Consider the following 23,972-nt stretch of genomic DNA (forward strand, 5'->3'; position numbering starts at 1 on the left):
AAGAAGATGTTTCAGACACCCCCCCCCCCCTCCAATATCTACACCAGCTGAATAGCATCTGAAAGTCACATCTTTAAGAAACAGACAAAAGTCCAGCAAAGTCCCCACACAGGACCTGAGAGATGCATCTGAACCTTCAGTTCACTCCAAGATCACACATGTGCAGGAGAACTGAGTGCTGCTGTCAGATTTAAAAGTGCTTTAAACATGATGATACTGTCTTTGTTAAACAGCCGAACAGATTTATAAAGTATCATTACCTAAAAATAGTGAAATAAATATCTCTAAATCTACTAAATGTAGCATTTTAAATTTGGACAGTTTACAGCAGCTGATTAAACAATCGAGACAGATGTGTAGTAAAACATTTATTTAGTGTTTCAAGTCAAAAACAAACAGAGCAGAGATACAGAGAAAGTCTTTTGGTGAAAAAAAGGAGATACTGAACGCTGAGTTTCAGTTGGGCGAATGAGGCTGCGTTGAGTGTTCAGACTGAGCAGAAATGCTCTGTGCGTGTCCATTTACATCCTTTAGATCCAATCTTGACTCTTTTACCCACTGATATAATAAACCAGTACTTTTTGTTTGTATGTAATATAATCTAAAGCACCCACAGTAACATTTTCCACCACAGGACTGCACTCTAAGGTCAGCATGGCGATGCAGTGGTTAGTTCTGTTGCCTCACAGCAAGAAGGTCGTGCATGTGAATCTGTTGTTTGCATGTTGGGTTCTCTGAGGATGCTCCGGCTCCCTCTCACTGTCCAACAACTTGCTTTTTTAGGTTAATTGTTGATTCTTTTGGGAACTACAATAATCTATTGGGAATGTGATCATGAGTGGTGAACTGTCAAGTGTGTACCCTGAGTTTTACCTTGTGACAGCTGGGATACTCTTCAACCCCCTCTCCAGCAACCCTTAAGTGCTTAAGAGGAAGGATGAAGGAAAGGAAGGAAGGATAACTACACTTTATGATCTCAGCTGTGATTATTAAAGGTTTGTGCTTTCTACACATTCCCTGTAATGGAAAGAGTAGAGGGGTGTGGTGCTTCTTCACGGCCAGAAGGAGGCACTGTGGAACCATCAAACAAAAGACCCCAGTGCTGATAAGTCAACATGCTGTCCATTACCACCAGGTATGAGGACACAAGGTAGGTGTGAAACTCATCTGATCCATCCTCAGTCGCCCCAAATGAGAGTAAATGTGTTACTTTCCTTCAAGTCCTGTCGTATTATTTTGTATGCACAAAAGTTTTAGAACAGAAATATCTTTCCCACCACCACAGCGATGACAGGGTTGGGAAGTGGATCCATCTGTGTCGTTCTGCTTCTAAACAAAGACACAAAGACAGTGTAAGTCAGGGAATTCCTTTAACATAAACTTTCATTTTGAATAAAGCATAAAGTTAGAACTGGACCAGGGGACCCTGAATCCTCCCTTAGTTATGCTGCAATAAGATTCTTCTCATGTCACTTTTCTGACTATGTGTTTATACGCCACTCTGCATCTTATTATTAGTTATTATTATTCTCTTGCTCTCTGCCACAGCAGCCCCTTACCTGAGCCTGGTTCTGCTGGAGGTTTCTTCTTTTTAAAAGGGAGTTCTTCATGGCCACTGTGGGGTATGTGTTATTGTAGGGTCTTTAGCTTACAGTCTAAAGCACCCCTAGGCAACTGTTGCTGTGATTTGTAATTTTATTTATATAAATAAAATAGAATTGAACTGAAAATTGTAATGAAAAGCAAAACAATTTCAAACAATAAAAACTAAACTAAAATACATAAACTCACAATAGAAAGTAAGTGAAACTAGACAAAATTAAAAACAAATGAAAAAATGGAAAAAATGAAAAAGCAAAACTAGAGTAACTCTGCAGTTACCCCACCCACTGTCGTAGAAGCTGACTAGTGTGAGTGGGTATCAAGGGGCAATGGAGGAGGCTGACTGTAGATGAGCAGCCTGAAGTTTAGAGTGTCGTGGAGACTTAGCAAAACAAAAACACCGTCCCACTTTTAACCCCTGACTTTGACACACGTCGTCTCTTTTTATGCGACAACGTCTGGTGATTAATATACGAAACAAGACTGCCTTTCATGTGTTTCTGTTAAACTGCTTGAATTCTGTTTGAATTACGTTGTCGCTTGCAATTAGGCTGGAAGTCCCATATCACTCTCATGTTAAAATCCTTACACTGGTGTCTGGTTGGGTACAGATATCAGTTTAAAATTCTCACTTTTATGTTCATATTTTTACAAGGTGAGGCCACCACCTATATCGCGGAGCTTTTTCAACCTTCAAACTCTCTAAACTGGATCCTCAGAGCCAGTGATAGTGGTCTTCTGACTATTCCACGGACCTGTTTGAAAACAAAGGGGGATCACGCTTTTCAAACCCTAGCTCCAACACTGGAACAGTTTACCTCCCCCACTACACACCATCGACTCTGTGGCTTCATTTAAAAAACAGCTTGAAGCAAATCTGTTTAGACAGGCATTTGGGTAAAGTTCATGTGTAATATGTTGTTTGTTTGATAAGCTTTTATATTCCCTTGAGAAGCACTTTTTAATAGCTTCATGTCTTAAAAAGCGCTATATAAAAAAATTGGATTAACTTACTTACTCTGGCTGCCAGTAAGCGCCAAGGCAAACTTTCATCCCAATCAGCCTTCAGTTCGGTGCAACAAGCAGCAATGATTTAAATGCTGATGGGAGCGTTCTAATGAATCCTTACTTTGACGATGACACACCAATGATTTATGTTTAAAATGAAGTTGTTGGAGAGCCTGTGCAAATAATCTAGAAGTAAAATTAGAGCCTTGATCCTTCTGAATTACTTTGGGAATCCCGAACACAGAAATGAATTGGCTAAAAGCTTAAACTATTCCCTTAGTAGAGCCTTGGGATCAGGATCACATCCAGGTTGTTGTGCTGGTAACTACATAGCAGGGGCTGTTCAGACTTCCTGGGCTGAGAGACAGATTTAGGTGAGTATATTATGTTGACATTTAAACCTGATATTAGTCCCTGCTGCACTGGCATGTGAGATTGTAAAAATGAGAACGTGCCTGTTTTCTTTGACTTGTTGGTCTTTGTGGATGATCCTCAGTTTGAGTTTCTTAGGCTCAAATCCCATTTAGTGTTTAAGATTTTGAATCAAAGGCCAGCTGCAAAAATACTCCTGTTCACAACTTTCAGTCACAAGCTGACGCTGAGCCTCTTTAGTAAACCCAACAGCTTTTTAATGTCAAAAGAAGGCTTTTAGCTGCTGCAGACATGAGTAGGTCTGTATGGAAGGCCAGGACTGCCATAATGAATTAATTAAATACACTGTTAAATAATTAATTAAATGTGACATTAATTAATTAAATATGTCAATAATTAATAAAATGTGTCAATAATTAATTAATTAAATGTGTCTTAAATATTTATTGAATTAATTATTTTCAATTTTAATTAATTATTGCCACATTTAATTAATTATTTAATGGTGTATTTAATTAATTCATTATGGCAGTCCTGGCATTCCATAGATCTGACCCTAGAGGTTCTTTCTTTCATATGCCAACCTTTGTAATGATATTTTTCACAGGCGTTTATCGATTTATCAATGACCTTTTCTCATCAACATCAGGGAAGAAGTCTAGGAATAGGAGATAGGAGGTACTTTATGAACACCCACAGTCTCCCAAACTACTCCTCACCAGACTGTTGTTGTCTAAATCTGAATTGGAAATGATTATTCAAGCTTTTATTTCAGCTTGCTTAGATTATTGTAACAGCTGTTTTCTTTGTTTGAGCCAAAAGAATCTTAACTGTCTCCAGTCAGTCCAAAATGCTGCTGCTGCAAGGCTCTTAACAAAGGCATGAAAAAGAGAGCACATTACATAGGTTTTCTTCTCATTACACTGGCTTCCAGTACATTTTAGAATTCATTTCAAACTCTTAGTGCTGACTTTTAAAGCTCTGAGTCGTGATGCTCCTGCCTACATCTCTGATCTGTTAGAACCCCACCCTCCCTCTCACAGCCTGAGATCATCTAATCAAAGGCTGTTGGTGGTCCCACAAACACCTTTTAGGATCAAAGGAGTCAGATCTTATAGAGCGGTGGCCCCCAGGTTGTGGAATACTTTGACTCCATCTTTAGGTTTTTTAAAAAGCAGCTAAAGACTCATTTATTTAGACTAGCTTCTAAATGGATTTGTGCTGTATGATGATGATGTATGTTTTATGTACATCTGTGTGATATTATTGTGAACCACTTTCACCTCTCCTGTCCCGTCTTTCTTATCTTTCTCCATTTCCATGTGATGTTAGCTCCCTGTCTTCTCTCCCTGTGAAAAACAGCAGCTGAACCTTTAGCTAGCAAAAACAAAAACACCGTTCCACTTTTAACCCCTGAGTTTTAAACACATCGTCTCTTTTTATGCGACAACCTCTGGTGATTAATATAAGAAACAAGACTGCCTTTCATGTGTTTCCATTTAGGCTCAAACCTATTTAACGGTTGGAGGTTTTCTCAGTGTTCATCAGTCACTCACCTGTGTGTATGTGGCACTGTGGCTTAGTTGGTTAAAGTGCCTGTCTAGTAAGTATTAAACTAGAAAACAGGAGATCCTGGGTTCAACTCCCAGCAGTGCCTAAAATATAGTAGTTTTGTCTGTTCTCAGTCATCCAGGGCCTGTTAGTCTAAGGAGCTTTGAAAGATGAGTGTCCGGATCCCTTTAAGGGACACATCCCACTGGTGTATAAATACCTGGGACTCTCCACCATTTCATTTTAGCAAGGGTCTCAAACTCACGGCTTACCTCACTCCTACTTGGGGCCCGTATATTGACCTGAAGAAATATAATGCAGTTTCGCCATTGAAGTTACTTTTGTTGTTATGGAGGATTTGTTTGTTGTTGAGTGCAATGTTAAAATAAGTTCTTTAAAAAGCACAAAATGATTTAATATGAAGGCAATATGAGCAGAGAGCACAAACTTGTTGAGGGATTGGCTGTTAGTTCAGTGCGAGAGTTATTTGTAAAGAAAACTATTTTCATTAGCAGTCAAAACTAACGTGTAAACTTAGAGACCATTTTGACGTTTGACCAGAGTGCTCTCTCGGCTGCAGCGTAATATTAAAATCCACTTCAAAAGACGCTCATCACATGTTTATAGTTTATTTAAAAACTTCAATGACACTGGCCAGAAAGAGAGTACCAAGTTGTTTGTTTGGTAGTTCAGTGAAAGGCTTCAGTTAATTAAGAATGTGAAAATAATTAATTCAGCTTTGCAGTTTTGTCTTGTTATTCAATATTTGAAAATGAAAAACGAACACAACACTAGATTTTTGGAAATATTTGTGGATGTTTTCTACTTGGCCAAGGCCAATGAGGTCATTCATATCAGATCTCTTAGCTGCCCCTAAATGAGTTACTATGGGAACATGTGTGATTTGCAGCTGTAGAGAACATCTCACTGATTGCTGGATCAAATAGAGGCTAAACAATATTTTGGTCCTGTAGACAACATATGGGCTCGTCCGGGATTTGAACCCGGGACCTCTCGCACCCTAAGCGAGAATCATACCCCTAGACCAACGAGCCACATAAAAAAATGCACCAAGTCTTTTTCCGAAAGTTACATATCAGAGCAAATGAAGCGGCATGTACGAAAGATTTTCTTGAAAGCTACCAGTCAAAAGTTTGGACACACATTGTCAGGGTTTTTCTATATTGTAGATACAAACTGAAGACGTCAAATAAATGAAGCAAGAAATATGGAATCATGTACCATCAAAAAGAATGATAAATAAGTAAATATGTTTTATATTTTAGATTCCTGGAAGTAGCCATGCTTTGCTTATTTCACAGTGCCACAAACCCTCAGCCTTCTCTCAATGAGCATCATGATATATGAAATGGTTTTCACTTCACAGATGTGCCTTTTTAGGGTTCATTTGTAGGATTTCTCTTTAGCACATTTTCACATGAACGTCATACATCACCCAGAAAAACATCAATCACAAACCTATACTCTGCGTTTTTTCAACTCGCTGCAGATGTTTGACCGGCCCATGCCACCGAGCAGCAGCCATTATAAATTCAACCTCAGTGATTTCCACCCTGCTATTAATGTTAACAACCTCGGGCTTCACAGTGCAAATTTTAAAAGAGAGTGGAGAGCCTTGCCAACAGCTCCTTAAGCTCTAATTGGAGAGTACAGTCATATAAACATGCAATTAGACTTAAATAACATATTTGAAGAATTTAATTGTGGGATGAAAAAACAAACGATTTAGATATCAATGAGTTTTTAAGGACACTTCAAGTTAGGCAAATGAAGAATGAGTGAAGTGAAGAATAACATGGATTAAAATACAAGTGTTGCTCTTTATTAACCTGTTGCATTGGCAAATCAATGTTAGCTATACAGGTGAACATACTCAGAGTGGGTAGAGTGAGGCTTTGTTACACCTTCTCTCTGAACACATCACCAGGTAATTTTATCAGCGCAAGCTCATCTAAAAATGTCAATAACTGATCAAATGAACCAGGACAATGAGGAGAGTCATGAAGTTTATTAGAAATAACCAAATGAAATCATACAAAAGCAGCCTGTGTGAGTGACTTTTTTCAAGATCACTACACACACGCACACATTTCCTGCTCAAAAGTACTCCACAACTAAAACTCTCCACCAACTACTAACTTTGGTTATGGAGTTGATAAACAAATGTATTCAAACATAATAATAATATGGATCTGTGTGCACAACTCTGTTCACAACAATCCCAATTTGTACTCCACCATCATGTGTGGCTCACCCATCACTTCACTGTGGGCTGGATCTACAAAGGAAAAAGACAAAAGCACAGTATAAGCCATGGTTTCACGTCAACACACATATCACTGAAGGTGTAAAAGGGAAGGACAAGGTTCCCACCGTTGAGGATGTCTTCAAATCCAATGGACTCATCGCTGTTTCGCAGCGTATCGAGAGCCAAATTTGAGCTCTGTAGGAATGGGAGACGCTGGATCTGGAGGGAAGAAACAGTTGGTGTCAGGACTGAGAAGGAAAAAAGAAAAACAAAACACGAGAACACCTGAAAAAGGACTGCAGCTACCTGTCGGGCCGCCCTGTACTCCATTTGCAGTTTTAGAGGAGCGTGAAGACCCTGGATGTTTCTGAGTGTTGAGAAATTCATCTTATCCTGGTTCAACTGGAACTGCTCATGGAGAAACACAGAAAACAGTGAGATACCCACAGAAACGTATTTTTACTACTTGCACTTTGTGTCTATTGTGATTAAACTGAGCTGCATTTGACAAAACAGTAATTTTTATAGTAAAACCAAGAACAAAACACAAATACCATTTAAGCATTTCATGAAGACAGCATTAATTGGTTTAATGACTCACATTTTTTTCTGACAGCTCCAGCGGGTGGCTTGGAAGCAGTTCATTCTTAACACTGGTAAATCTGTTTAATAAAAGTAGAAGAGAAAAAACAGTATTACAAAAAGCACATTGTTCTTTATTTGGAGGCTAATACAAAATGTGTTTTTTAAGGTTAGCATGCAACAGAGTTTTATTTTTAACAGTTTCTCACCCACTACGGAGGGAGTCCTGCACTCCGTAAGCTCCCTGTGGAGAGAACCCAGCCACAGGTACACTGTCCTTAAGCTGAGAGCGAAGTCCTCTGGAATTCTGTAGTCCACATCAAAGACATACATAAACCATTTACATTTGATAACACTTAGCTAATGGCTATCTAATGTAGCTAATAGCAACAAATACTGGAAGTTGTATTTATCTAAGGGACCTTGTGGCTAACCTAAGCGCTAGCTGGCATTAGCTCGAGTGACTAATCAAATTCACAGCTACTCAGTTTGGGCACGGTTAAAGACAAACAACTTCACCACCGAGACTTCAAATGATCACACAGATTATTAAAGCAGAGAGAGTACGCAACAACAAGGTTTACGATATTTAAAAATATGGTATAGGGATTAAAAACGCTATCATACCATTGTCGCTTCGTTTGTTCCCCTTTCCTTTCGATACACTGCTGTATCCGGTAGCGTCTCGTTTTGATGACGACACATCCGCTGATAGCGTTATGTACAGAATCATGTCTTTCCAGTTAAACAGACAATGGTGTGCTGTAGAGTATGTAAAGTATACGAAATCAATTCGTCATCACTTAATTGAAGATATAAACATGAACTCTATGCCAACATCGTGTGGGGGAATGATTATGATACTGATAAATACATATGCGTCCTCCATGCTTAACGTGAGGGGGTATAGCTCAGTGGTAGAGCATTTGACTGCAGATCAAGAGGTCCCCGGTTCAAATCCGGGTGCCCCCTATTTTTCAGTTTTGCGTCATTTGCAAAACTTTAATTCGTCACCTTAATGACAAGTAAAGCTTTTGGAATTTAATAATAATAATAATAATAATAATAATAATAATAATAATAACAGCCAGAATACAACTAAGGCTGACCTTTAAAATGCACTTCTCTCTACAGTGCTACAGTGTGCTATCACAATGAGCTGAACACCCTCAGATATCAAGTTAAGAAACACAAAAGGCATAAATATAACCTTCCAATCAATCCCAACTGGACCAAACATAAGTTTGGTCCAGTTGGGATTGTCATTTTGCCTTCATATACCACCAGCATATATTTGAAATTGAACAGTCAAGATACAAACACACAGGATATCAGCTGTACGTTGATTTGCAGATGTTCATCATCAGCAGCAATTTTTGGCAGTCTGACTGTCTGGAATTCGGAATTTGGTTTAACACAATGTTACTGTAACAAACTATAGTCTACACACTAACAAAAATGGCACACAGTGATGTCTACTTATATGACAGACTAACAAAGACTGTAAACAACTGCAAGTTTCAGACTTTATTAAAGTGAATACTGCGACAATAACAGTTTGGCACACTCCACTTCGAGACTGCACAGTTTTAACATAAATCATGTTTGTTCTGCTGCGTTTTCATCAGCCAGCTCGTGTGGATCTAACCTGGGTGGGTCAGAAGGGCCATCAGTAGGAGATATGAGAAAAAGGTGATGAAGAAAAAAGGAAGACAGAATAGCATGAGACTGGATTATGAGGATCATCCAAAGACTTCCAAAGCAACATACATGATGTTGCCATGTTAGCTGTCAATTTAAAAAAAATCAGATGGCAGTACAGAATTCAGTATTTAGGGAATATTTTTACCTTTGCTCAGCTCAGAGGAGTAACTGCAGGCCAAATGTCTCCATTCCTCCATATACCTGCACAGGCAAGAGAGGAAAATTCATACTCGGGCCCCCCATGATGCAGGAAATTATAAGAAAGATTACAAATGCCACAAACATTCTAATCAGAGTGCCTTACTCCTCGAAGTTTAGCGTGTTGGTCCAGGCCAGCAGCTCATCCAGCTCCCATTCCAGTATTTCATCATCTCCTTTCTTTTCAACGGTCTCCATCAATTCCTGGGCGGAACTCTCCACCAGGGCCGCCATGTGTCTGTGCTCTGCATGATCCTGCAGACGACCCTCTTTATACCTGTATGTAAGGAACAGAAGTGACAGCTCATTTAGCACAATTAAAACAACACATCATTATGTGTTTGTTAGCAAAGATGTGATTCTATATGGGGGAGGGTTCTATCACTATTAATAAGTAACAGACACAAACTTCAGATTGCATGTACATTATTGTGATCATGCTACAGTGGTGTATTCGCCAACTGTTTCATTTCCCAAAAACATAAAGCACTTACATCTGCTTCAGCCATTCAATTTTCTTTCTTTTCCTCCACCTCTCTAAATCTTGCTTCCGCTGCAACTTGGAGTAATGAAAGTCCATTTTTTTGTAAGCACCGATCTCTGCAGGCTCACATGCCAAAACCACCTAAGAGAGAAGACGAAGTAAAAAAAAAACCCAAAACAGACTTGCAGAACTTCAGCTTCTAGAGGCTTCTTTTTAAACAGCATTTGTAAACTTGCTGTAGCTCTTTGGCTCCCTGTTTCTAAACAAATGGCAGAACTTGACTAAAGCGGAACAGAAAATCATTTTTGTTCCTCACCTTGTTACAGAACAGCCTCCAACTATTGTTCTCCATGCGCTTGTACCAACCCGATCGGCGATCCTTTGCGACAGCTGGGCCTTTGTTGGTCTTCTGGGCCACAAGCTTCCTACGACTTTGCTTGGTGTAGTCTTTTGGGCTGCCTGCACACACATCCGTAATGGGCCGATGGGTGAAGATCTTGTAATAAATATCAGGAGGAAAGTTGATCTAAAATGGCAGAGAGGTTAGCCTTAGAGAGGAAGGCATGTCTCTAATATTATATTCATATAGCTCCTGAGTGATCTATTCCTGACCTATACCATTTCCTCTCTGAGTTCTTACCCCTCCAACTCGAAATCTGATAAACACTCCAGCTGCAGCATCCAGCAGTTCGGCCTGCCACAACAAAATCACATTTCATTTAGTTTGATTTGGTTTTATTTCATAGGGGTTGCAATTTCCATTACCTCTCGAGGATTGACAGTTTTGAGGATGGTCTTTGGATCCTGCTGTTTGAAGTAGAAAATCAGCTCTTTGAAATACCTGAAGACTTCACTGGCCTGCAATTTGGGTAGATTAAAAAAAAAAAGCTGTTCCTACAATTGTGCACATATGTGAGTCTGTGTTCCCATAGCAGTAGTAGTAGATGTTCCTACCACATATCCTCTCCAAGTCCTCTGAATTATTCTGGCTGCCACCTCCTGCAGGGTCCCTTGTTGGGGCTCGTCCTCCTGCAAGCTACAGAAGAGGAAACATAAGAAGGAAGGACAAAGAGACCGATTACTTTTTACATTACAATATATTGCATAATGTGTCTTATGATGAGTTCTACTGATGAGAGAACCAACAGTGGGAAAATTTACTCTGATTTAGATACTTATTTTTCATATAATCTGGTGGTTTGCACTTTTATTTCATTCAAATTATAGTCATTTTAATTGACTTCATAAAGCTAATTCACCACAGTTTTTTCTTTAGGAGGAATTAAGCTGTTTTTTAATGTATGTTTTCCATTACTTTTAACAAACTGTTAAGGTTAAATGTTATTTTATAGATTAGGACTTTAAATATAAAAATGTGCAGTCATTTTCTAAAATATCATACACAGTACATACAATACAAAAACAACTTGATTTAAAGTTTGCAATTTATCTGGGAACAAAGACATCAAACAGCTAACGTTAGCTAACTTAAGCCAGGGAAATAAAATATACAGTATTTACATTCTGTGATATACACGTGACTTCTTATCATATACAAACGTCATTGTGATGTAAAATATACATCACCTCATGACTGCTGCCAATTAATCTCTAAACATATCAGCTGATGGCAGCAGATGTTTTGAAAATATCTTAGTAGGTTACTTGGCAACGTAGCCTGACATTAATTAGTCTTCCGGGAAATATTTTCAAAATAAAATGTTCTTTTGCTCAGTTGTATTACTTAACGGCAGGACATAGAAGTTCACTATAAGTCAAGACCAAGACTGAAAACCACGTCACGTTTAGAGCCAGTTAAACCACCTTTCTTCCCCATTCAGATGCTCAGTTTGACCTTCAATAGCCCATGTCTACAAGCCTAAAGCACTGAGTTGCTGTCACATGATTAGGTGATTAGATATCTGCATTAACGACTTATTGAACAGGCATACCTAATACAGTGGCAGATGAGTGTAGTTTTAATATCACTGACCATTAGATGGAGCTCTTTTACAAGTAACCCCGGCTTCTGTGGTTTTTCCACCACTCTTATGGTTGACATTAATCTTTAGTATGCATATATTTTCTGAAACTTTAGACTCTAACCATATTATATGCTAAATCCTTACCTCGAACTGTCTTCTTAATATAATTTCACAACTTTCCATTAAATATGACTGTTTGAACAGATTTGTCCCCACAAAATGAGCAATACCGGTACCAGCACTCACATACACATACTGAATCAGAAAGGAACTTTTCAAATCTCTAATGAGTAATGTTCTTTTCTCTCAGCCTCTTGACTTGAACAGCCAGGCCAGGCAGCAAGACCCTGTGTTTCTTAGTCCACCCACTCAATTAGTTTGTCAGATAGCGAGGCACAGATTCATCACCCAGCTGTGTGGGATTTCTCCATGGTAATAAGAAACTGCAGCAAATCAGAGCTCTTAATGTTGAAGTGACTTCATGCATTAGCACTAAAAGTCTACCAGAGCCCAGAGCCTGCACATGAGATTTTATTTCAAATACAGCATACTGAAGGGAATTTAGGAACCCAAAAGCCAAAAAATTGCAGAATTGCCTTGTTTTATCTTGACGGTGCAAAGACAGGTGCAGGTGCTTTCATGAGTCACTGTCTCGACACTATCAAACCAATTCCACCAAACCCAAACGAATCAGTCACATTCACACATAAAGACGAGACATTTATATTTCACTTTCTGCTCCTTCAGTTTCATACTAAACATTTAAATAAGAAGTGAATTGCCTGCAGGCGGGCAGAATTTCTCAGCACTCTTTCTATATTTATTAGCTGCTGAATATTCAAACATGCATTTGTGGTCTATATATTACCCAGACTGCAGTCCTGTTTGCTTTCCAGATAAACTGTCCGCATAGCTGTGGACGAGAACATTTGTAGATATGAATTGCTAACTAGACAGATGTCCTTTATGCAAATACGCACAGAATGCATTTCCCAACCAAAGCCTGTGGGCATGTAGCAAAACTCATTTCACATGTATTCAAAGCAGGAGTCTATTTCTTTTCTCTGTGGGGGATGTGCTGTCACTATGATTCCTAACAAGGACAGATATTTTTATATTAGCTAGGCTGGTTTTTAGGGTGAATACTCAAGATATATTAAGATACCTTTATTATTAGTCCCACGAGTGGGAAATTGGAATTGGAGATAGTTTCAACACAGTTTGGATTCCTGAGTATGTATTGTTTGTCAAAATGAAGAAAAAATATCTATATCTTGATGCAAGACTATATGTCAGCAGGCTTAGGTGATAATAATTTTGTTATCTCTACAAACTGAATCTAAAGTGCTCCTTAATTCACCCCAGTACCTCATGGTTAATGGCTTTAAAAAGCACAAAAACCTATTTTTGCTATGTCGGAATACTAAATAAGAAGTTCTTTGTAGTCTGCTCTTTGACTAGGAGCATTTCCACTCTTAATTTACAAACTTCTAATAATTATGTTATTTCAAAGAAGCTTTCTCTTGTAATTTTAAACATTTAAACACACAATTTTATCTATGATTTTATTTTGAAAACCTGTCACGAACTGCTGGAACACCAGTGTTACTGTTCACTGCTATCTGTAAAGTGAACTGTAAAGCATTGTGGTGGTAGCATCATGCAAACTTCTAAGCTTCTAAACTTCTAATCACTGGAGCTGGCGTTTTGTTTGCCAGTGGTACTGGTATAGTGCAAAAAAATTAATATAACAAAGAAGAAGGAGGACGTTTTTATTATTCTATCAACTTCAACAACTCATATCAGCAGCAAAAGGGTTGAAACAGGACACAACCGAGTGGTCCAACAGGACAATGAACCCAAACACACATCAAAACTGGTCTTGGAATGGATAAAGAAGGCTAACTTTAAGCTTCTTGAATGGCCTCACCAAAACTCAACCTCAACTGTACTGAAAATCTGTGGACTGGGCTTAAAAGCTGGGAACTCTACTAATTTTGCCAAGAGCGGTCAATTATCCTGCCAGAATCACACTGACTTTGATCTTCCTAATGGAAACCCAAATAAGTATTACTGGGAGTGTATGTATATATTTGACATATATATTTGTATCTCTACATATACTTGGCCATAGGGGTCTATTTTTATCTTCCCTTTATGTTTCCTATATAAATTTAACCACTAGGTCAAATCAGACTTAAACATATAATAGAGTTCTGCTACTAAGAGGATTAAAAAGAGCTTCATGTCCTGATACCACCAGCGTGTCATCTATTATGTTCTGTGTTGATGAAATTCAGTAGTGCATGTCCAATAGTTTCCTGCAGCTGAATGACTCCAAATCAGAATTAATTAGTATTACGCCAACTGGCCCAACATTCGCAGCATTACCATTCTCTTTTCATCTCTTGAAATATTTAACCAGTACTAGACCAGTTCTTTTAACCTTTAATCTAGAAACGATCATACATTCTTTTATCTCCTTTATGCTGCATTATTGCAGCGCTTGTTATTCAAGCATCAGAAGGTGAAACATCGTAATACTATAACTTAACTTGAAAGGCTTCTACAAGCCTTGTAACACGTTTGAAGGGGACTAGCCACATTGCACTAATCCTTGTTGCCCTTCAGTGTTATCTAATGCCTTTCACAGCTTGTTTTTACTGACTTGAACGATCAAGCTCCTGCCTTTATGTGTGGGTTCTGCTAATGAGTCCAACTGCTGCTGGAGATTTTCTGGCAGAGCCCTGCTAACAGTTCTGAAATCTTGGCTAAATTAAAGGTGGTCAGGCCTTTTGTTGTTTGCACTGCTCACTTGTGGAGCTCACAGTCTAAGGATTAAAGACTCTCAAACACACTGTAGCAAAGCTCTTGTTAAAAACAACTTTTATCTGAAAGTTCTTTTCTTATTCTGTTTTGAACGGTGCAAATTTATCGTCACAATCATGCTGCTGACCCCAACTTAAACAAAAGACAGAGGTATTTGCCATGTCCACATGTCCTTCTGTGTGGACAGACATGTGGACAGATTGCTTGTTCATGTTCTCATTTTTATGTCAACCTCCTGCATTTTAACTAGGTGTGCCAATCTCAGCTTTTCATATTTCTCTCTCCCACAGCTTTCACTAATTTTTCTTTCCTGGCTCCAGATGTTATCAGTATTTCAGTGCCAGGGCCCCAGAGAGATGACAGCCAATTGAGGAACTGCTTTCTTCTTTTCAGACCCTCATCAAAATGGGAACATTTCAACTCCACCATCAAACACTGGAGGGGAACTCCAGTGTTTGATTACATTTTTAATCGATATTACTCCATTTATGTCACAACCCTACTGTTAAAGTCCCACAAATTTGATAAGTGCATTTTTGTGTTCTGTGGCAGGGAAAATTGTTCCACTCACAAGAACAGGGGAATAGTTAATACCTCAAACAGTAGGGGGCAGTATAAGACAAATACCAAAGGGGATAAATACACAATAATGTAGTAACAATACAAGCCACAGGAATATATATATTTGAATAATGTGTTATAGTCCAGGATCACACATTTGATAGATAACGTGTATTATCAGAGATGTTTTTCAAAATCAGTTAATATAAATTAGTTTTTTTTTCAGTTACTGTGTTTGATATCTTTATATTGGAATACATTTTCAAATTAGTGATGTGCTGTGAAAGCTGTATTATTTGTTTTAAGTCCGACACACCTTTTCAGGCACGACAAACACAAAAGTATTACTTTGATGTGGCAAGAAAGAAACATTGCTGCCACAGAAGAAACCAGTGAGTGTCAGATAGGCTGCTTTGTCTAAGGTGGTTAGAAAAGGCAGTCAGTTGGATTCAGTCACGAGCAAACCAATGAGCCCTTATTGTATCTCATTAGAGCTACATACAATACAATAGAGGACAATGAGTTGGCATGATGGCAATTTGTAGTGCAGATTGTTAGTACCAAATCTGTTCGATCAGTAAAGACTTTTTACAATGCACAAAAAAGAAAATCTGAATCACTAAACAATATCAGATACAGAACAACAGCTGAAATTAAAAATGTCCTCATGGCGGACACAGGATGTCTTCAGCTCACTGCCTGTGCCAATTATATGTCCAAAAAAGATCACGAAGACTGGTATGTGCCATATAACAACTATAACTATGGCTAAAGCTTGGTGGAAAACATTCCAGATATGAAGAACAATACTTGGTTTACAGTTAATAATTAATGTAGAAAGTTTGTATGAATAATACAGAGAGAGAAAACACTGTGGGACTAATTATGTGTGTGGGTATGTTTGGATGATGCATCTGTAAACATACACGAGGGTTTGCATACTTCTCTGTGTCTCTGTTTACTGTTGTATACACACTGTATGCTCATGCTGCACATGTGCATGACGCAGCTAACTGGTTTGCTGTTCTGTCGTGTTTGTACGTGACAATTAGAATAGTAGGGTAAGGCTAAAATGACCTTTTACTGTTGTTAGTTAGTTAGTTAATCTGCTGGATTGCTAACCTCTTGCTCTCTCTCTCTCTCACACACACACACACATACACACACACACACACATACACACACACACACACACACACACACACACACACACACACACACACATAGCCCTACTGTGTATACAAATGTATTGGAATACTTGGATAGCCTGAAGGACTGCATCTGTCTGTGCAAGCACCCAATTTGCTGAACTTTGAATGAACTAGCATACTGACCGTTCACTATTACCCGATCCACTTGGCTAACAAATAGTTGCCTAGACTATGCACTCCGACCTTATGCTCTACTGCAGGTTTGTGTCCAGCATTCAGCCTCTGTTTATTTCTGTCTTCCTCTGCTAAATATCCCATTATGCAGCCATTTGATGCTGGGCAGTTGCCCGCTGGAGCTGAAGACAACCAGAGGAGTGTACTACAAAGGGAGATTGATGGCTTATTGAGGTATGTCGGGTTTTCAGTGTCACAAAGGTGGCTCTCTTCTTACCTGGCTCGATCACCATGGTAACTAATGCTGATCTGTATTACTGAATGTACTATTCAGTCTCTCTCTCTCTCTCTCTCGATCTATCTATCTATCTATCTATCTATCTATCTATCTATCTATCTATCTATCTATCTATCTATCTATCTAGATAGATAGATAGATAGATGTATGTAAAGGTAACTTGTGAAGTCATGTATTGTTAATGGCATCAAATGAAGCTGTGCTGTGTATGTCGCATTTCCACCTGACAGACTCAGTTCATACTGTGCATACCTAATTAGCTGATCTGATACCACTGAGTAGATCTTAATGTTTAAAAATGTCAACAAGTAAATTTCAGAGCTCAATGTGCAGCTGCTACATTGTAATCAAAATACACCACTGCTCTGAGTGGTCAAACAAACATACTCCCCTTTACCGCCTTTTCTAATGTACTTTAGTCCGTGGATTTTGAGCTGCTTTGTAGCTCTTTGCATTTGTGTTATGTGCTTTCTGGTTGTGTTTACTGCCACGTTAGTGCTCTAAGGAGTGTGTTTGATTACTTGTTGGATTGAGTTTGGGAATTTCTGTCTTTATGTGTGCATCAGTCTTATTTGGTTATTTCCTGTTTTACTTTGAAGGCTTGTTTTCTTTGATGTAATGTGTCACATGGCTTCCCGTTCATCCCCTCCCGTGTCTCATTCCCGTGTCTCATTCCCTGATCAGTGCAGTGTGTATAAATAGTCCTGTCTTTATCTTTTGGCTCTTGCCAGACTGTGCGTTAATACTCTCTGTTGTGATAATGATATTTTCTTTGTAATTCTTATAGATTTCTTGCTTGTTTTTTGAAATTGAACAGCTCACCTTTTGTTTTACATCACCTGTCTTTGTGTCCTGAGGTTGTGTCCTCGTCAACACAATACAACAGCCAACTTTTAATATCCTTTATATGTCTTTATCATCCACTCTCTGATATTGTCTGAATAAAGCTCATGGGGAGGCACTTGGTCAGTTTTGTGTGGAAGAGTCAACCAGTCCTTCCTGTCTAACCCTTTGTGTGAGTGAGCACAGGGCACACAGCCCGATGTGGTTTGGGGTATGTGGTTTTGTCAAACCAGTTAATGGGGAAGAAAACCCGGATGTTTACTTCACTTGTCTGATTAGAGGGAACTAAAACACAACAGGGAGCAATAAAACCCCAAGAATGAGCTAAAAGATGCAGTGCAACTGCTTATATAAGAGCTGCAGTAGGATGATGATGATGTTTAGTTGGGACATCTCTAGAAAGAACCTCACTTGCTAAGACAATTGATAATAAAGTCTTTAAAGAATGCTTTGAACTATCTGTGTCACAGATCTCACGAAGCTAGTTTCCCCAAAGACTTCAAATAACTGATATGCATAAGCTGGAGATTTATTTTCCCCAAGGTCAATATTCTTTGTCTTTCTGCAAGTTATGGAACGATTCATAAACATTTATTCATTGTATTCAGACCAAGCTGCATATGTAAGGGCATCTGATATGAAGTATAATGCTCACAAAGGCAGAAGGACTTGATTGCAGGAGGAGATTGATTTTTAGTGATTCAGTGACCCTCATGGCTCTATCAGATGTTATGAGTGGAAGAAAAATAGATTTTTACTGTGCTTCAACATCTTACACAAGCCCGGCTAATGTCGCACACTGTAAGACATTTGTTTTGGTCTTTAAATGAATGCGTAGCAGTTTTTTCATGTTTCAAAATGAAAACACTCCCCATTTTTATTTATTATTGTCATGAAATTAGGAGGGAAAATATAAACAAGGTCTGGGTTTGATGGGAACTCCTCCAGTGATGTACTGTAAATCGAACTGACAAGAACTAGATGAGACGGTGCTGCGCTGACCTCTAAAATGTCATAGATACACAGAATGTACTTTATCAGATCACTTCAGCATGTACACACATAAATCAATATGTGGGACAATAGAAATGGCTTCTTCCAATAAAAGAAATAATGGACTCGGGGGGTGGAGACAGAAAACATACTGTACAGTGAGGTCTGTAAGCACCGTCAGTTTGTCCTTGCATTTTCTTCTTTCTCTACCAACTCTTTTTTTTAAACTTTATTTTGTTTTCTCATTATGTTCTTCTGTCTGCTGGCCCTCTGATATATAGGACTCTACAGCACAGTCACCCCCCCCCCCCCCCCCCAACTCTTTGTGTGTCCCAAGTTTCTTGTCACCGGGAAGTTGTGGCGCTGTGTGGGCGTCCACGGTTTGAGGCAACTGCAGCTCTCTTTCATCCTGATGGAGGGCCTCCATTAATGGCACTGCTGCTTTCCTCTCTCTCCTCTGTCTTTGTTGCAGCGTATCACATCATCTCACATTAGAAAAGACCAGAGAGCTGAAAACTCATTTGCCTTTTTGTCGTTACTTAACTGAATACCTTCCCTCTGGTTTTCATCTCAAAGATCCTGCACTCTTTACCTACACTTCCTCTGTCCGTCTGCTTGCTCTCTGCCCAGCTGTTATCTGTCCATTCTGCTTGTTATCAAGCTTGCCTTCTGGTTGCCTGTTTCCCCTCTGTGTCTCTCCCTGAACCACCTGCTGACCCTGTCATTCTGGGTTTCATGCCAGCTGCGTTTCCGATTGCTGCAAGGGAGAAATTGCTGTTCTATAAAAAGAAAAAATGATTGAGAGCGGTGGTGGTCATCCTGAGTCAAAATACAACACATTTTAATTCATTCATTAGGTTTATTATATTACCTTAAACTGGCTTTTTATTGATTTGTTATAAAAAGATTCACCTTTTACTTCACAGTTTACGTCCTGCACGACGGTACAGTTTTACTATTGTTAAATGTTTATTTTCAGTAACACATGTAACAAACTATTTCTCCCTTATGCATATGTTCACAACAAACAGCCCGTGTGTATAGATGTTTGCTAGCTATGCTAGGCTTAGCTACATAGCTCACTGTAGACTTTTAGAATCTGTCCTTTCTGTTTATTTACAGAGAAGAGAAAATCACAGGCCACACAGAAGAGGGTTAATGTGGGGGAGATCCAGAGGTCAGATGGCAGTCCAAACATCCAATCCTCAGACCCACGCACACTCTCACGGTTTGAGGGGAAACTCTCTCGCTCACCTCACTCCAGGGACACAACAAAGGGGACAACAACCTGAACAGAAGGAAGGCAAACAATCACCGAGGGAAGCCACGAGGAAACACACGACAAGTCAACTAGAGATTGAGCCGGGGTCTCGCTAACGGTGTAGGTTAATGTTCAAGCCATGAACAGCTGTCTCTCTGTGCCTTAAGAACGGCTGTGATTGTTCCTCCACCTGCAGTGGAGGAACAATCACAGGTGAGTAGAGCAGAGACTCAAGAAGAGTCCAGCCCACGGTCAACACTGCACATACACACAAAAACAAAGGGAGAGAGAGAGAAAGAGAGAAACAAGAATCCACCAGGAGAACCAGAGCCGTGAGACAGAGAAGCTTTAAAGATTGGATGGTGCTACTGCCGTTTACCAGATGGTTAATGCCTATATAGTGTGATTAGGGCTTCTTTGTGACGGTTCTTGTAGTCTTTGTTCAGTCTCCTTTGTAGTTGATCATCGAGTAAACCTGTTTTCCTGGATTCCTGCTTTTATGAGGAGTTTTGCTATCACCACCAGTTACTGTTGCCTGAACCGGTCAGTTGCTCTCCGGACCTGCAAAGGAAAGGACTTCCCCTTCTCCACCTGCCTGTTCACTTCTCACTGCTGCTCACCCATTCATCTTGGACTTCTACTTGACAGCCATTTAGCCCTCCAGAGCATCTGCTCAAGAAACAAACAAATACTGCAAGATCCTATTGAACTCACCTTGGCCTCTCTGGCAGTGCTCCTGGTTATATTTGAAAGGTTATCTTCTCTAGCTGCTTATCTGCTCTCCTTTATTTCATTCCTGCTCTTAGTAAACAGTCGACACTCTGGTTTCTAAGTCCAGTTCTCGCTGACAGATCCTGTTTACATATTTTCTTTCTTTATGCTTTTTGCATTAGTGACGAGTTATGAGTGTTTGTGTATAGTGACCAAGTAATCTGTACCATCGATAAGCGTGGTCTCCAACAATAGGTGTTTTCAACATGATTGAGGGCTGTAAATGACAAAAAGCTAAAGATATGAAATGTCAATGTGCGGTACAAGATGCTCAGATGGACAGACAAGTACGCTATAAGGCCCGAAGTGTGAAGCAAACAGAACAATATTTTCTTTGAACATCCAGTTTGCATGTAGATCTAATCATCAATTGCAAAGTGGTTTCAAAAAAGCTTCAAGTGCCATTGTGTCTGTTTCTGCATTCATATCAGGTGTGTGCAATCAGGAAAAGATTGTTCTGAATTACACTTAAATACTGACAAGACTGCACAGACATACACACACACACACACACACACGTGTGCAGCATTACAATCCACAAGAAGCCCATCTTTGATTGCTGCTTTTTTTTGTCTTGTTATTATAATTCATTTAAGCAGGAACCCGACAAGATTCGAGGCTTCATTAGGCAAAGCCTTCCTGTTTTCCATCAGAATGTAATTGAATGTACACAGATATCCGCCTGTAACATAACCTCTGAGGGTCTCCGTTACCACTTCCTTTAATAAAATCTGACAATTCATTATGTTTGACGAATGGCTCGTTGGAATAGTTTCCTCGGGGCATTTAAATAGATGTGAGCAGTGAGGTGTGACATCATGAATTGTATAGATTTATATTGAATGCATATTGAAGCATTTTCTACACTGTGTAAAATGGCTTTCATTTAGAGCAAAACAGTTTTGTAAGACTTGCATTATAATGCATGTTGATGACAAATATTAGCTCAACAGAGATTAATACTTAGATAATTTGCCGGCCAGTAATATGAGGTAAACTGTTTCATGCAGCATGTGCAATGTGCATGATCACAGGGGTGTCTCGTTTACCTGGAGGAAAAGTTGTTCTATTTTTTAAGATGACTGGAAATTGTTTCCTTTAGGACCGGGACCGCGTGAACAGTGTGCTTTACTGCTTCCTGAAGGGATATTCTTCTGAAATTTTCATCTCCCAAATAGGAGATCACAGCAACAACAGGTATAAAACAAAGAAATTCAAAGAAAGAAGTAGTTTAAGTATTCACTTGAGATTACGCTTTAGCTTTGCAAATATTTGACCAAAATTTGGAACATGTGAATCAAAGACAGAGCCCTGACTTCCCCGAGTCAGCAGAAGGCAAAAAATATCATTAATTAAGAAAAGCCCGTGCAGCGATGGATGATACAAGGATTGTGTGCTTTGTAGAGCACTTTGTACTTTTCTTTTTTAGCATTTTTCTTTAGGCCTGTTATTCTACTAAACTATTTAATCCTTACATGTGCAAATTATTCCACCTGTCTCTCCGTACACACACACAAACACACAATAAACACCAGTATCTTTGCAAACACAGGTAAATTAAACTCCAAATAAAATAATAATAATGAAAAACTTACAGAAAAGACAGAATTTTGAACTTTTTTTCTTAGTGTGTTTTCTCTCATTTTAAGAAGATGATGGATTTGTAGCTGTGCCTCAGACACAGTTTTGTCAAAGAGGTTGGGTATATCTGTGCATCAGGTGTTGGCTACAAATAGAAGTGTTGACAGGAAACTATGACGAGGCAAATTAAATGCAACTGAAATCTGAAAGCGTCCTTGTTTAGTAAAACCCCAATCTGCTCCCTGGCAGAAACTGACACGTCCTGTCCTCGGCTTCCAAACATTTGCTAGTTTTATGTGTGTTTTTTGTTTTTTATATACCTTCAGTTTTTTGGGATAGTTTTTCTGACAAATAATAATAAAAAAAAAAAAACACATCTTCAATTGTGAATTACAGCTGGACTTCCTGTTCTCAGGACCGTGGCGTGAACACTCTCTTAAGTCCTATGTTTCACTTACTTACCTCCTAAGCTGGGCACAATGCTTCGCATTTAAATTTGATGAAGGCTTAGAGTTATGCATTATTAGTGGCTGTTTTGAAGCAATGTTGCATGCTGTTTTGTCTTGTTAAACTTTCCATTGTACTGAAAGACACTGCACGGAGCCCACTGTTAACTGTCTCCGGTACATACATTTACAAGGCCAGGTTTATGAAGTCTAAAATTAACATCCAAAGTTAACTTTAAGCCCTAGTCGTAGCGACGACTCCAAGTCTGCCTTCTTTTCCAAATATGGTTTTGAGTCTGCCCCTGCCATGTTGTTGGGAATCTAACTGCTCTCACATTAACACCTACTGTGCAGCCAATTTGTAACACACATCTTTGGCCTGTAACAGCCATAGCGCCTGGGAAAAATATATCGGCCTCCAGCCATCCAGCACATCAAACTCTGAATCTCTGCCACACTGCATAGCTGTGATGCTAAAGCTTGTGCACCTCTCTGATTTTTTTAAAGAACTTGGTAGCCACACATCCATTTTACTTAATAATTGATAGTTAAAAGGTTCGTGGAGCATTTTAAAAGTAGCCTCATGCAATAGTTCTCCAGGTTTTCAGGAGGCTTTTCAAAGTTTTTCTTTGGACATTTCTTTGGCTGCTTTTTTCACTAATCCAGTCCAGTCCTTGTACCTGGCCATTTTCAGAGGACTGCTTTTGTTCGTTAAGCTTTTAACATTGACTTATGAATCATTCAAGCATAAAAATGGCATTCAACTCAAGGGATAAACCCATTTTTTTGTACACAGATAACAGACAACGTTTTGCAGCAACTTCACAAAAACACATAACATTAACTGGACAAGTGGAGGACAAAAGAAGAACTATCGGGCAAAAATCAGCAATTGAGTGTCATGTCCTTAAGAAGCTGGAAAACAAAATCAGCAAAAACCCAATGCAGGACCTGAAAGCCATCATCAGCTTGTATGTAGGAGGTAAGGAGAGAGGTACAACAGGGAGCAGGGGCAGCTATCTGGCTCTGTCATGGTTCGGTGCTGTTTCTGCCAGTGGTGTTGATCTTAAGAAAATTGATGGGATTATGAAAACAGGAAGTACTATCAGATTTGATCTATGATGCAACACCTTCTGGAAAGTTTCTGATTGATAACAACTACATTTTTTTGCATGACACTGTTGCATAGAAAAGCACACAAAAGAACTGTATCAGGCAGGGATTGGTCTCCCCAGAGCCCGACCTCAACACTGTTATTCCATTTTCTGTCCTCTCTGTCGATAGAGAACAGAACAAAAGGTAGTCAACA

At 39.2% G+C, this 23,972-nt stretch overlaps 2 protein-coding genes and 3 non-coding genes across 5 annotated transcripts; 2 read left to right on the forward strand and 3 right to left on the reverse strand.

Moving 5' to 3' along the window:
• The first annotated feature begins 4,550 nt into the window (after nt 1-4,550).
• trnat-agu (transfer RNA threonine (anticodon AGU)) lies at nt 4,551-4,639 on the forward strand. The gene is given in 2 exon segments: nt 4,551-4,588; nt 4,604-4,639. It is a non-coding gene; the product is annotated as a tRNA-Thr (tRNA).
• An 877-nt stretch (nt 4,640-5,516) lies between these two features.
• trnap-agg (transfer RNA proline (anticodon AGG)) lies at nt 5,517-5,588 on the reverse strand. Its single transcript has one exon. It is a non-coding gene; the product is annotated as a tRNA-Pro (tRNA).
• Nucleotides 5,589-6,543: 955 nt separating this feature from the next.
• Nucleotides 6,544-8,145, reverse strand: LOC146511127 (proteasome maturation protein-like). Its single transcript, XM_085173014.1, has 6 exons — nt 8,012-8,145; nt 7,594-7,691; nt 7,404-7,464; nt 7,109-7,210; nt 6,928-7,021; nt 6,544-6,832 (listed from the first exon to the last, which is right to left on the reverse strand). The coding sequence occupies exons 1-6, from the start codon at nt 8,087-8,089 to the stop codon at nt 6,765-6,767; spliced, it is 501 nt and encodes a 166-aa protein (XP_085029140.1). The 5' UTR covers nt 8,090-8,145; the 3' UTR covers nt 6,544-6,764.
• Nucleotides 8,146-8,284: 139 nt separating this feature from the next.
• Nucleotides 8,285-8,356, forward strand: trnac-gca (transfer RNA cysteine (anticodon GCA)). The gene has a single exon. It is a non-coding gene; the product is annotated as a tRNA-Cys (tRNA).
• Nucleotides 8,357-8,896: 540 nt separating this feature from the next.
• c9h11orf65 (chromosome 9 C11orf65 homolog) lies at nt 8,897-11,617 on the reverse strand. Its single transcript, XM_085172998.1, has 9 exons — nt 11,292-11,617; nt 10,725-10,806; nt 10,536-10,628; nt 10,411-10,464; nt 10,087-10,296; nt 9,781-9,911; nt 9,393-9,563; nt 9,234-9,289; nt 8,897-9,032 (listed from the first exon to the last, which is right to left on the reverse strand). The coding sequence occupies exons 1-9, from the start codon at nt 11,333-11,335 to the stop codon at nt 9,028-9,030; spliced, it is 846 nt and encodes a 281-aa protein (XP_085029124.1). The 5' UTR covers nt 11,336-11,617; the 3' UTR covers nt 8,897-9,027.
• Nucleotides 11,618-23,972: the final 12,355 nt, after the last annotated feature.

Source organism: Neolamprologus multifasciatus, chromosome 9 (genome assembly GCF_963576455.1).
Source record: "Neolamprologus multifasciatus chromosome 9, fNeoMul1.2, whole genome shotgun sequence".
In the NCBI taxonomy this organism is placed as follows: Eukaryota; Metazoa; Chordata; class Actinopteri; order Cichliformes; family Cichlidae; genus Neolamprologus; species Neolamprologus multifasciatus.